The sequence below is a fragment of the Choloepus didactylus genome, chromosome 22 (assembly GCF_015220235.1).
Source record: "Choloepus didactylus isolate mChoDid1 chromosome 22, mChoDid1.pri, whole genome shotgun sequence".
In the NCBI taxonomy this organism is placed as follows: Eukaryota; Metazoa; Chordata; class Mammalia; order Pilosa; family Megalonychidae; genus Choloepus; species Choloepus didactylus.
In genome coordinates, this window is record NC_051328.1 from 21,495,518 (window position 1) to 21,508,920 (window position 13,403).

The 13,403-nt window shown below is 44.2% G+C and overlaps 1 protein-coding gene across 2 annotated transcripts; it reads left to right on the forward strand.

Moving 5' to 3' along the window:
- The first annotated feature begins 234 nt into the window (after positions 1 to 234).
- On the forward strand, positions 235 to 13,190 carry LOC119518682 (CKLF-like MARVEL transmembrane domain-containing protein 1). 2 transcript variants are annotated; one of them, XM_037815977.1, is made up of 4 exons: positions 235 to 670; positions 4,760 to 4,918; positions 11,256 to 11,354; positions 12,980 to 13,190. In XM_037815977.1, exons 1-4 carry the CDS (start codon positions 293 to 295, stop codon positions 13,169 to 13,171), a joined length of 828 nt encoding a protein of 275 aa, XP_037671905.1. In that variant the 5' UTR covers positions 235 to 292; the 3' UTR covers positions 13,172 to 13,190. The 2 variants fall into 2 exon arrangements, with proteins under 2 accessions (XP_037671905.1, XP_037671907.1); XM_037815979.1 differs by having other exon boundaries at positions 12,996 to 13,173.
- The last annotated feature ends 213 nt before the right edge of the window (positions 13,191 to 13,403 follow it).

Consider the following 13,403-nt stretch of genomic DNA (forward strand, 5'->3'; position numbering starts at 1 on the left):
GCGCCTGAAGAGGCCTGCGGGCTCTCCTCCCGTCCGGCTGGCAGCCCGGATGTGGTGGGATGGCGGAGACACTGCGTCTCTGGGCTAGACCGCAGCGTCGCGGCCCGAGTGCCTACGAGAGTGGCCGGCGGGCTCGGCTGGTCCGCGGGGCGGCGGGAGCGGCGGGCGCGCGAGGGGCGGGCGGCCGCCAGCCGTTGGGGCGCGACGCTGGTTCCCAGGGGAGGGCCGGCCGCCGCGGTGCTGGCTCAGAGCCGCGGGGCCAGCCTGACACGGCCAGGCCGGGACACCTACCATGGTCCCCGGAGACAACACCGGGGCGCAACCAGTGCACCCCCAACAACCGCAGCCACCATCGGCGCCGCCAGCGCCTCCCCGGCCCGCGGAGCCACCCTTGCGCCCCGTGCGTCCCGCACCCAAGGCGCGTCCCGTAAGCTCACATCACTCCGCAGTCAAGGGGCGTCACGGACAGTCGGTGGCCTCGGTAAGATTAGCGCGGTCCTCAAAGGCGCGCACCGGGTCCCGGGCGCCCTCTTTGCACCATCCTTCCGCGCCCTCGAAGGAGGATATCAAAAAGCGTGCGGAGGAACGGGCCAAAGTCCCGGACAGATACAGGGACAGCCTCAAGCGCTTTTTCTTCTCGCCCACCGGAGTATTGAAGATCCTGAGGCTGGTGAGCCGAGAGCTGGTGACGCGCGGCTTCCCGCACTGGTGCCCAGGGGGGCCACCTCGGGAAAGCTTCCCTGACCCCCCCCCACCTCACTTTTCTTTGCCTCACCCCTCCTTCCCCTCCCCACCTCTCACACACTCCGCCCTTTCTACTAAATTTGGCATTTTTCTTTCTGTCTGTCTTGCTTTTATATTTCTCAGGTATCCCCTCACATGTGTTTGGCCCTTTCCAAACCAGAGGGTTAATTACAGGGGACTATAACTTCTACTTTTTCTGTATGCATTTTCCTCTCCCCAGTGTGCCTATTACAGGGGTTTAAAGTATTTTTAGGTTGTGTTTGTACAGACGAACCAGTTCCAGGTTTTGGATTTTTTTTAATTGGCATGTTACTGGCTAACTCAACTGGCTAGTCAATCAGCAGGTCAGTGTCCTTGATTATTCATGATCGATAAGTTCAGTTGATTTAATGAAAGCAACAACAACACTGGCCAACTACTTTACATTCCTTAATTAAAAGAAATAAATTTTGATGATAATAATATGTAGTGTTGTCAGGTTGTGGTGAGATTTGTACCCTCCTCCTCTGTTGGTGGCATTTGAGTTAGCATGACTATTGGTAAAGAGTAATGAGAGAGCAATGATCTGTGCTCAGGTCTTTTGACCCAAAAATTCCATTCCTGAGACTTCCTAAGGAGATTATTCAATAAAAACAAAAATCATTAGGTGTAAAAATATTCAGTAGGGTACTATTGCACTAGTTTTTTTTTTTTTTTTAAGAAGCAAGTTAAAGGCTCAGGATATGATTTAGTAAATTAATGTCCACTAAAGCAACAGTTTATTGTGTACTTACTAATAATGACAAAGACCTGAAACATAGGGAATAGTTAAGAAATTTCTAGGAGAAGTGAAATATAAAATATGTATTTTGTGATTGCAACTATGTGAGCTATCTTCTGTGGATGGGACTAGAAGATAATATACACAAAAGGAAACAGCTATCTTTGAATGCTGGGATTGTGGGTGATTTTTTTCCCCCAAGATATGTTTGTTACATTTTTTAACTGTACAAGTGGAATCTGTTCATTGTAGAAAAATTAGAAAACACAAATACGAAAAGAAAAACAAGAATTGCCAATACTACTACTATTCACAGGAACCACTGTTAACATTTTGGTGTATATCCGTCCATATATGTCTCTGTGTACGAGTTTGTTGATTTATGTACATAGGTTTGTATACATATACATTTCTTTGAGCTATATGTGATCATATGGTACGTTCAACTTTGTCACCTATGTTTTTCACTTATTACCCCCAACATTTTCATAACTATAAATATATTTCAATAACATTTTTAATGGTTGTATGGCATTACATTTCACAATTTTATTGAGGGTGCTTTTTCATACTCTTAAGCACCAAAAAGAAAATTGGTCAGCTGTAACATTAAAGTGATGATGTAAATTATAAATCCTGGGTTCCAATCCAATTTAAAAGTGATTATGTATGGTACCACTTTCAGTGGGCCTTGTAACTGTGTAATGGTGACTATTAACTTAAAAGCATTTGCAGAACTAGTACAGCCTACAGAGCCTACATCTCTGACTTTAAGGCCTTAAACTAGAAATTTAATAACAAAAAGTAAATAAGATTGCAGGAAAATTTTTAAACTCTCTTAAACTTTAAATCAAAGAGGATTTTTTTAACAATTTCAGAATACTGTATTAATAAACAATATATTAAAGTACTGCATATAAAAATACTGCTTATCAAAACCGATCAGATACAGCTAAAGCTGTACTATGAAAATGCATAATCTTAATCATGTATACAATTAAACAAGAACAAATACAAATAAGAAAAAAAGCCGTCAACTCTTGAAATTTGAAAAAAAGAACAACAAAATAAACCTAAGGAACCCAGAAGAAAGGAAACAATGAAGATAATATAAAAGCAGAAATGTGTATTAGCAAAGAAAAATAATAGGATTTATAAATACAAGAACCATCATAAAATTGATAAACCACTGGCCAATATAATCAAGAAAAACATGGGAAGAGAGCATATACTTAAAAATTAGAAACAAGAAAGGGAAAATAATCACAAATACAAATGAAATTGAAAGACTCTACAAGAGTACTTTGCAAAACAAATAAATTTGAATAATTGGATGAAGTGATTTTCTAAGAATATTACCAAAACTGATCTCAGAATAGAGTAAAATCTAATACAAACACCGAAGACCAATATAAACACAGAAGAAAAGGAGAAGGTTATCAAATGGTTACCTTTCAAAAAATGTATCAGGCCCAGACTTTTCCCAAAGGTTAACTCTTTCAAACTCTCATGGGATGTAATTCTGATACTATTCAAACTTTTTTTAAAGAATAGAAAAACATTCTGAATTATTTTTCTGACTTATTTTTGCAAAGCCAGTATAACACTGATATTAAAACCTGACTGAGTTCAGAAAAAGAAAACTAAGTAGAGAACCCACATGTATCAAAGCAAAAAATGTTAATATAGTAGCAGAAATATTCATTAATTTTAAAAATGTATGAGGAAGGAACGTAAGGATGACTCAATATTAGGACTGTATTAAAATAATCCACCATATTATAAATAAAAGGAGAAAAAGTTATGGGATTACATCAAATACAGCACACATGTGACAAAATTGAACATTGATTCCTGATTGCAAAAAGAGAGAGAGAGACATGAATAAAACAGAGATAGATATTTCATTGGCATTATAAAAATTATAAACAGCTCAAACCAAAAGTTAGCATTGCATTTAATTAAACATTCCATTAAAATGAAGAGTAAGAAGGGATGCCCTTCAATATTTTTGTGGACTAACAATCATTACAATTAGACAGGAAAAAAATAAGAATATTTGAAATAAGTAGCAAAATATATCTTTTCTTGCAACTGATATGACTGTACATTTTAAAAACCCAAAATCAACTGGAAAACACTTTAAAACAAGTTAATTTAAGCAAGTTAATTTAGTTAGGTGACATCAATTTTTATAAATAAATGAAAAGCTTTCCAATAAATGATCTGTTAAAATGTAAGAAAATATTTCTCTTTACAATGAGGATAAAATATCATTAAATAAATATGAAATATCTATATGAGAAAGCTTTAAAACTACTGGGAGGTATTAAAAACCACTAAAACAACTGGAAAGACATACTGTCTTCTTGAATAGGAAGACTAAATTTTGTATCTGTCCAAATATATCTATAAATTAAATGATATCCCAGTTAAAATGCCAAAAGACTTAGTTTGGGAACTCATCCAAAACAAACATGGGATACAAACAGTCAGAGAAACAGAGATGAGAAGGGAACTAATAGAAAATGAATTGGCTATAATTTAGCAAGTACCAGAGAAGAAATTGGCAACTGAATGGAAGAGAACAGAGTCTCAAAAGAGACCCAAATACATCTGAGAGGCTGGATTTCAGATCAGTGGGAAAAATATTGGTGTTTCCCAATAAATGTTTTTGGGATAATTAGCAGCTGTTTGGAAAGAAATAAAGCTGGATCTCTACCTCACTGTTGCTATCAAAATCAATTTCAGACAGATGAAAGATTTAAAATGGAATGTATTTAAGCAGGACACAAAATATAAATTTGACTTCAAAAAGATTTTAAACTCCTAAAGCGAAAAAATAAAAAAAAGCCACACACCATGCCAAAAGACAAATGACAAAGGGAAGAAATATTTCTAATACATATGATGGGCTGAAGGCTATTTTCCTTTAATTAATATATATGCCTACTTCCTTGTGGTCTGAAATATAAACTGTTAACAGTGGTTACTTTTAGGAAGAAAGACTAGCATTGGATTGACAGAAGAGAAAGACTTTTTTTTTTTACTGTTTTAAACTGTGTGCATTTTCACTATGCATATGTATTATTTCATTTCCTAAAAATATAAGAAAATTTAAGAGCAAAATGCATGTACAAAACAATACAGGCAATTGCAAAGCAACCAGATTTACATTCTGACAATTTATGTGTGTGTGTGTTTTTTTTTAATAGCTATGTGCAGTAAAACAAATCCCATTTCTTTTTTTTGCAGGGTCTTGAAATAGGAGAATTAGCTTGTTTCATCATCGCCCAAGCCCATGAGTCGTATATAGCAATCACAGTTCTGGAAATCTGCATCGTCATTTTTTTTATTCTAATATATATGGTAACCCTTCACCACTTGCTGACTTGTTTACATTGGCCCTTACTTGTAAGTGTTTATTTTCATAATTCGAATATAAGCTTTTCCTCAGCCCTAGAGCAAAGGCTTTCCTCAAAGTGCAAACAACAGAGCCATCTCTCTGCTCTGGCCCCAGGAAGAAATCATCCTCTTACCCAGGAAGAGGCACTGGACCCCTCAGTCTGCAGGGCAGCCAATGCCCACACCCTTCTGGCTCCGAGTGTGAAACCCATGCCCTCGCAGCACTAAGCACATGATGCTTTTCAGCTCTTCCTAAAGACGAGCATTCAGTAGGGAAAACACACTTCTCATCCACTGCTCGCAAAAGCTGTGCAGGCTTCTACTTTTCAAACAACACCCGAACAGGTTACAAACGTCCACCCCAAAAGCAAGAGTTGACACGGCAGAGTTGTAGACGAGGGCCACGCCTACCTCGAAAGGTTGTAGGAGTGAGATGTGTCGGGTTGGTTGAAGGGTCCAGTTTCCCAAAGGGCTGCCATTTGGTGGAGTATCTTTGAAAGGACAAGTCACAGCCTTCTTCCGTAGCTATGTCCAGAATTTCACAGTCTTTACCAGCTGAAAACATGCTCAAGGCTAATCCTCGGGTTTCGGGTAAAGCCTGTTGATCACGGAGCCTGCGGACTAAGGGGCAGTAGGGCCATTTGCTTAGGAGCATGGGTTTTGTCAGAGACAGCTGGGGTTCCAGTCCCTGGTCCTGCTGACTGATTAGCTTTAGCCTCAGTTTACTCATCCATGAAATGAAGAGAAGGAAAAATGTGGTGGTAATAACTGCCTCATAGAGTTCCTGCAGCCTTTGAAGGGTGTGTAAAGCCAACAGCACAGTGATTGGCACAGAATAAACATTCATCAGGAGAGGGTCAGAAAGAGAAACAGCCCATCAGACCCCCTAAGGTAGTTGGGGGGCTTCTGCTGTTCCTTCTTGCACGGTGAACAATCCTAACTTGGAGCTCTGGCCTCTTCCACATCCCACTTCCTTATTGTACCTTTTTCTAACTCTAAGGTAGAGTTGGTTGCTATTGAGCTAAAACTTAGATATTTTCTTCAGGCGTGTGAGGGATTTCCTGAAAAGGCTGCTGAGCTCTCTCTGTCCCACAGAGTGCCAAGCAACCGGAAGCAGACAAAGCAAAATAGGAGCAACTTTAATTGGACATATGGAAGACCCTCTTAGTTATGGAGAGCTATAACCATGGAGAGGTTTCTGAGGGGAAACTAAAATCTCTGTCCATGGAAATTTTCAAGAAGGGAAGGTAAAGTAACTTTTTTGAGCACATACCACGTGCCAGATATTTTTCATACATTACCTTATTTAATCCTCACAACAACCTGGTGAGGTTGTAGTCATCCCCCCAATCCCCAACCCCCTACCTACCCCCACCCACCTTCCACTTAACAGATGAGCCCACAGGATTAAAGAGATGAAAGTGCCCACGACTATACCCGGGAGCATGGGGACTCCGGTTTGAGCCCAGGTTGGTCTGACTCTAAAGCCCAGACTCTCTGGATCCCCTGTCCCCTTGCTTTGCAATGGTTCTCTTTCTCCATCCTCCCTGGAGGTGAGGAGATGAGGCAGACTATGCCTTTATGTCCTCCTCAAGTTCCCTAAGTTTTATGTTCTCTGCTGTTACCTTCTCCTGTTTTCTCGTGGTCTTCAGAACACGTAGAGGCAAAGCTGACTGACTCTCCTGCTGAGTATGCACAGGCCCCCGGGGGTGGGGCAGGGGACCCGGAGTCCCGGGGCACCGTGGTCAGCGCTGTGGCCGGGAGGGCCAGAGCCCTGGGAGGAGAGGACCCAGCAGCAGAGCAGGAAGGGGCCCCTGCAGGCACACCTTGCCTGCAGGGGCCAGGGGAGTGTCCAGAAGTGTCCCGGAGAGGAGCACATTTGGGGTCTCTTGAGCATGCAGCTGGGAGGGGTCATGGAGGCCCTGTTCTCACAGCGGTCACAGGAAGCTCAGGCCAGCTCTTCTGGAGTTACAGGCCTTTGGTAAACTCGGATGAAGCCAGGCGAGAGCGTCCTCTCTTCTTTGGATGGCAATGGGAGCCCAGGGAAGGAGTCAGGGCCCCTGCCTTTTGCTCTTTCGCTCTTTCGCTCTGGGGCTTGGGCCAGGTCTGGTGCAGCACATGGACATGCCTGGTGAGCTCCCAGGAGCTCTGTAGTAGGAAAACTGTCTCAGCAGGAAGGTGGCCCAGTTATCCTGTTGCTCCACTGGCTAGCGGTGCACATTCCGGACCACCACACTGTTGGTCAGAGCGTGGGTCATCCATTCGACTTGATAGTTTGGGGAACAGGCCCATCAAAACAAGCCCTGAACAGCGTTTCCTTCCCCTGTCCAGTCTCTTCCTCTCTAATCTACCCTTTCAGAGCCCGTGAGATGGAGGACATGTACATATAACATTGTTCAGATGGGAAGTAGCTACCACTCGGTCATATTAGGGGGGCTTGGCCCAGCAGGAAATGTGCTGATTTAGGGAGAGTGTTGGTGCCTAGGAGGTGACTCCTTGGCACATCAGAGTGGGGGACTTGGAGATGTGTTGGCATCAAACTGCAGGAGTCACCTGGGACCTTATTAAAAGGTCCATGCAGAAGCCACAGAACGCATCTCCCATTTTGTACTGGAACTGTTCTAGGCCTCCCCCAGATGAGGGGGCACAGCTGCTTCCTCTCCAGACAAGATGGTTCAGTGCCCAGGAGGTGTAGGAGTAGGGGAACGAGGACTGACTTTAAATGGGGATTTCCTCAAAGGCTCACCCAAGAATAGGGTCCCCCGTCCCCCTCTTCCCATTCTTGTTTGATCAAGGGCCAAGGGACAGGATCCCACCAGGGAGATAGATAGGAAGTCTGATAAATCTGGGCTTCAGGCCCCAACAGGGCAGCTTCAGTGAGTACTGGCCTCAGATGCAGGTAACCTACTGAGATCAGGGCCTCCTTATCAGGGCAGATGGTAGAACTTGGGCTTGGGGGCCCACAGCCCAGTCCCGGAGGGGCAGCTGCCCACTTCTGTGAAGACACCCATGTGGGGAGGCAGGTCCAGCTCTCAGCGCCTGTCCCTTTCCTGACAGTGTGATTATGCATCAGATTTAGCGAGAGTAAGACTTCCCCTCATGCCACTTCTGAGGGAATCACTGTCTTCATTTCTAGGGTCAGTGACTTTACCCACCCTACTCTAGTGTCATATGCCAAAATACTTGTGAAAAGTATGACTTGCAATGATTATCTTCAGAAAAGTCTGTGTTTTTAACATATCCAGCATGGTCAGGGAAACTGTGAGTTCTGGTCAAGCAGATGTTTTTGCCAACAGAAAGCAATTTTTTTAAAAAATGAATATAATAAACTCTAAGGTGAAACTCTATAGAAATGATGATTCTGAAAGTATCAGCAATGCCATTACACTTATTTTAAAAAAAAGAAAAAGGCTTTAGACTATCCTACTGAAATAGGATTGGTGGAAACAACAGTCTGATGATTTCTGATCATGTGTTCGGACAACTCCCAGCATGAATGATACCAATGAAAGTTGCAGTTAGTTGAATACCAGATACCAAAGTTGACTGTATGTAAATTCCCAATTACAAATACCACGTCTTGTGAAACAAATTATCAATGTTGACTTTTTTTCCTAATATCCAATAATTTGTAAAAATAAGCATTCACCATTAAAACCTCCTTTTCTTTCCCAGTTATAGTTCTATACAATTGTGTATATCTCAGAGAATAGTTTGGGAAAATTAAGGAGAAATTATAGTCAAGTCACAAACCCATCTCTCATTTTAGCCAGAGGAGGCTACTTGAGTCAATAGTTTATTCAGTCTAGAGAGAAAGAAATAGATGATGAGTGAGGACAGCTAGTGGTCCACACTCTGGGGAAACCAGAAGTCCTACTGCACACGGCAAGGCTCAGCAGCAATTTTACCCCCATCATCAGAACACTGCTATCTCTCCAGATGAGGCCAACAAGAGGGTCTGAGTGTAAGGCAAAAGGAGAGGGGTGGGTCAGGAAGGGGTTCCTCAGGCACTCAAGTCAGACTGCCAGGGGTCATACCCACTTACAGGCTGAGCAACCCTGGGCAAGTTACTCATCCATCTGTAAGGTGGGGATAATGTGTTTGTTGTGAGAATCAAATGAGATTACATATTAACACCTTGGCACAGTGCATGACACATAGTAAGTGCTCAAGAAATGTGAGCTATTGCAAGGTAAACCTTAGCTCCAAGGAATGGTCAGCAGATCACTTCCTTGGGACTAATGACCAGAGTAAACTAGAATGTCCAACAGTCCAGCAAAGAGATGGAATTATGACAGGGAGTCAAAGATTAGCTAGCCCTGATCTGTGTTTGATATATTATTATCTTTATTAATGTGCTTTCATCCAAAGTCTCAAGGACCCAAATTAGATATGACCATAACTAATTAACTTTGTTTTGTAAAATTTTGCACTCTGTTTCTTAGTCAAAAGAGCCCATGTTCACATCTTTGAACATCTGGGTTTGCACAGTCCTCAGGTGCTTAACTTCCTGCAAAGCTGCAAGTGGCTGTACCTACCCTGGTCAGGCTGGCCCACTGGGCAGACCTATGGCTCAGCCAGCAGGACCCAGCTGAGACTTACTGCAAACCCCTCAACAGCCCTGTTCCTGGTCCCGCTTTCTCTGTTACCTACCAGGCACCAAAGCAGTAGACATTGGTGTCCTTCCCCTTCGGCGAGGCAAGTCCCAGTCCACGGTAGGGCTCCCTGCTCACCAGCCCCAACTGGAAGAACCCCTGGGGTTTGCAGAAAGTCGACTGACTGCACATTCTGAGGGCAGATAGCACAAAAATCCATTCTGATGCACTCCCACTACCAACTAGATGCCAGGTACCTGATCAGATGATTTGAGATTCATCATGCCATTCATCCTCAGATCAATCCAATCATCTCAAGCATTATCCCCATGTTAAAAATTAACCAGTTGGCACAGATGGGGTTTAAAGCAGGCCCAGGTCACACATCTACAAATAAGCAGGGCAAAAGAGTTAACAACAACAAAAACCCACTCTCTTCTTTGTTTGTTTTGTTCCATTTTGATCCTCCATGACCCATTCCACAGCAAATGCCAAACACAGATGCCACATTTCCAGCCTAGGGGGGTAGTTCATTTCCTCCTTATTTGGGCATCCCTGATGGGAGGCAAAAGTGAGTTAAATTCCAACTCCACTCCCTGGCGATTATTCAATCTCAGGTGACTGAACAAACCTCTCTAAAGCCTCCATTTTATGCTCTGTAAAATGGGGATAATAATAACAATACTGATTTTGGAGGATGCTTGTGACGGTTAAAAGAGATTATGACTGGGAAACGCTTGGCACCTGAAGAATCCATTAGAGTCAGCAATTTTTATTCCGTATACTGGGTGGCAGGGATCCTTGCTATGTTTTGACTGGTACAGCAAACAGGCTGCCACTACCAAGTCAGAACAGCAAGACTTAAAGACTTAAAAGAGTCAAAGGTATCTGGGTCATGGCAGTGGCTACATCACCCTGGGCTTTTGACCCTCCCCAGACTATCGCCACGGAGGCATTGCATGCCCTCTCCCCCCACCTGCTCCCGCCACCAGAGCTCAGCCTCTGCTCATACTCAGGAGGGCATCTGCACCAGCGCATCCTCGCCCTTCCATTTCAGCACATAAAGGAACAGACGAGGCCAGCAGTTAAAGAACCCAAAGCTGAAATCCAGAATGAAGGACACAAAACAGCTTTTAGATGCCGGGGCACATTCAACTCTGGCCAGGTGCCAGCCACTCACTCCAGAATATCGGGCCTGCTCCTCAGATGAGTTCAGGCGTTCTTGGGATGTGCAAAGCCACAAAATAAATATGGCCCACTTCCAGAGCATCAGTTTTACCCGCAGATTTGGGAGTGGAGTAAAATCAGGAAGTAAAGTGCTAGTATAGCATTTCATTTTTTAAACCAATATATTATGGAATAGAACATAGAATTTACAATTATTTGAAAAATAAGACCTCAAAAAATCTTATTTATGGAGGGCCAAAGACTTTTTCATGTTTACTTTCCTCCACCTTTTAAGAAAGATCTGATGGAAAAGTTCGAGAAACAGTGCTGTCAGCTTTTTTAAAAAGGGTGTTCTTTAACAAAATTAAACCCATTTCTGCAGAACTAAATCCTATTTAGGACCTTAAAATAACATAAACTCATGTCTCTGGAAGATGTAAACATTACGCCTCTGAAGGTTCCTCTTCATCAAAGCAAAAGTTTTTAAAAGACATCCATCCTTAGGTGGGTAATTGAGCAATTTAAATGTTTTTATGAAATTACATTTTCATGTAAAGTTGACAAGTTTCAATTCTGTATTACAGGATCTTATCAACAGTTTCATTACAGCTGTATTCCTTTTGATAGTTGCCATCTTGGCGATGCAAGAAAGGAAAAGAAGGCATTTATTCTTTATTGGAGGGGTAAGTAGAGGCTTTCATGACTCCATTTAAGATCAGTATTACAAGACTCTTTGAAAAGGGAGACTGGCAGACTATCAGGATTTTATTTACAGAACAAAATCCCCATCACTACTCCCTCTCTTACTTGCACAGAAGATGTGAAAATCTTCATTCCAACACCCATTCTCCAAATAGGTACAAAAACAAGAGTCTGTTGAACCCCTTTTGAGAACTGTACACACTCATTTTTTAAATGCTGCAACAAGATGTTCTTATCTATAAATAGGACTTTGATTAATTCTGGACTAGAGGATTCCATTTTAAAGGCATATGAAATGAGTGCATTGTTAAAAAAAAAAAAGTGCATTGTCAAAAGTGAGTAACCCAGCCGATTCAGTAAGGAGGGAAGGAAACTGTCACATTTGAAATACCCAGTATGTACCCCACACCAGACGAGGCACATTCTTACTTAATCTTTACAACTCTCATTTTTACAGATATGGGAACTGAGGTTAAATACCTTGCCCTGGGTCATAGCCTGGGACAAACTGGGACTCACACCCTCATCTTATAGAAGAGCACAAGAAATGGCAGATTAAATGCTTGGAAGATGGGGAGGGGGGATGGGGGGAATGAGGACTTTGGTTCAAGAAGTTTTAAATAATGGGGACAGAAATTAATCCAGAAAAAAAAATTGTTATATGAATTCATTCCATAATCAATATATATTTGTCGATCCCATTGCCAGGCCTGAGCTCAGTGCTGGGGATAGAGTCCCTTCCCTGGGGGAGCTCATGGACTAGCTGGGACAAGGTCTACCTAGAAACGGTTCATTAAGCAGCCAGGGACTAAGTGACCATAAAGAGGGACATTCAGGTCAAGCACGTGCAGCCGAGCACCAGGCATCTTGGGTGCTGTGGCCGCTGGTCCCCATCTGCTAGTTCAGCTCCCAAGCCTTCTCCTGTGTGTCAGGGTCTCGCATCCCCGGGTCTCCACCAACTCTTACCTGGAGGGCAGTAGCATCCTCTCCGCCCTCCCAACTGGTCTCTCTGCCTCCAGCCTGGTTTGCTTTCCAGCCTCTGCAAGTGAGCTTTCTGAGTCTCACACTGATCCTTGACCTTTGCTACCACGCTCAGGGGAGAGTCCCAGGTCCCACACAAATCCAGTCTCAACTCTGCCCCCTCCCTCACTGGCTCCAGAGGTCTTGGCCACACCAAATTCCTTGGAGACCCCCATGTGGTGCCTGGAGTTCTCCTCCTCCCAGCTGATTCCCCTGGGAACTTCTTCCTGTCTTTAAAAATACAACCAAAGTCCCTGCTAATGAGAGGCTTTGGAAAGTCCCCACGCCCACCTCCAGTCCCCAGGGCCTGTGCCCGTCCCTGGTCCTTTCCTGAAGCCTCAGGCATCAGGAGAAGCCACTGCTGGCAGTGGGGCCACCATTTCCAATGTCCCTTTCTCTCCCCTGGGAAAGGCAGACGGGCCTGCTGCAGCCAGCTCAACAGACTCCAGAAGGCTAGTGGAGGGTCAGAGGGGAAGGGAAAGCCGCCCAACGCTCTCTCCTGAGATGGGGACAGGGACAGGAGGGTGCTACCGAGCTGCAAAGTAACCCCACCTTTCCTTCCCACGTATGGTCTTGTGTCTGACAGTCCCTGTGTCTCGCAGCAACAATCGTGTGTCTGCTCGATGCGTTCGTGGTCACCAAGACGATGAGGACGAACGTGAAAAGGTTCCTGGCAGTCAGATTCAAGACCACTCGTCCCCCGGAGGACGCGTCCTTCCGGGCGCACCAGCAGATGCACGTGTCTCTGCCCCCTGACATCCACGAGGCCCGCCAATGAGCGGGATGCTGTCACCATTCCGGCCCACGTGTGACCATAAAATCAGGGCTAAATCGGGAACGATTCTGCTGCCTCCTGTTGCCTTGTGTAAAAGTCGCGTTACATCTTCATGCACACGGCGCTGTGCCCCCAGGGCGCAGGACGCGGGGCGCGGCTGCCTCAGAAGGCCGGACGAAGGCAGTGACCTCCGCGGGGCCCGGCCCACCGCCCAGGGTACCGGAGGCAGGCACGG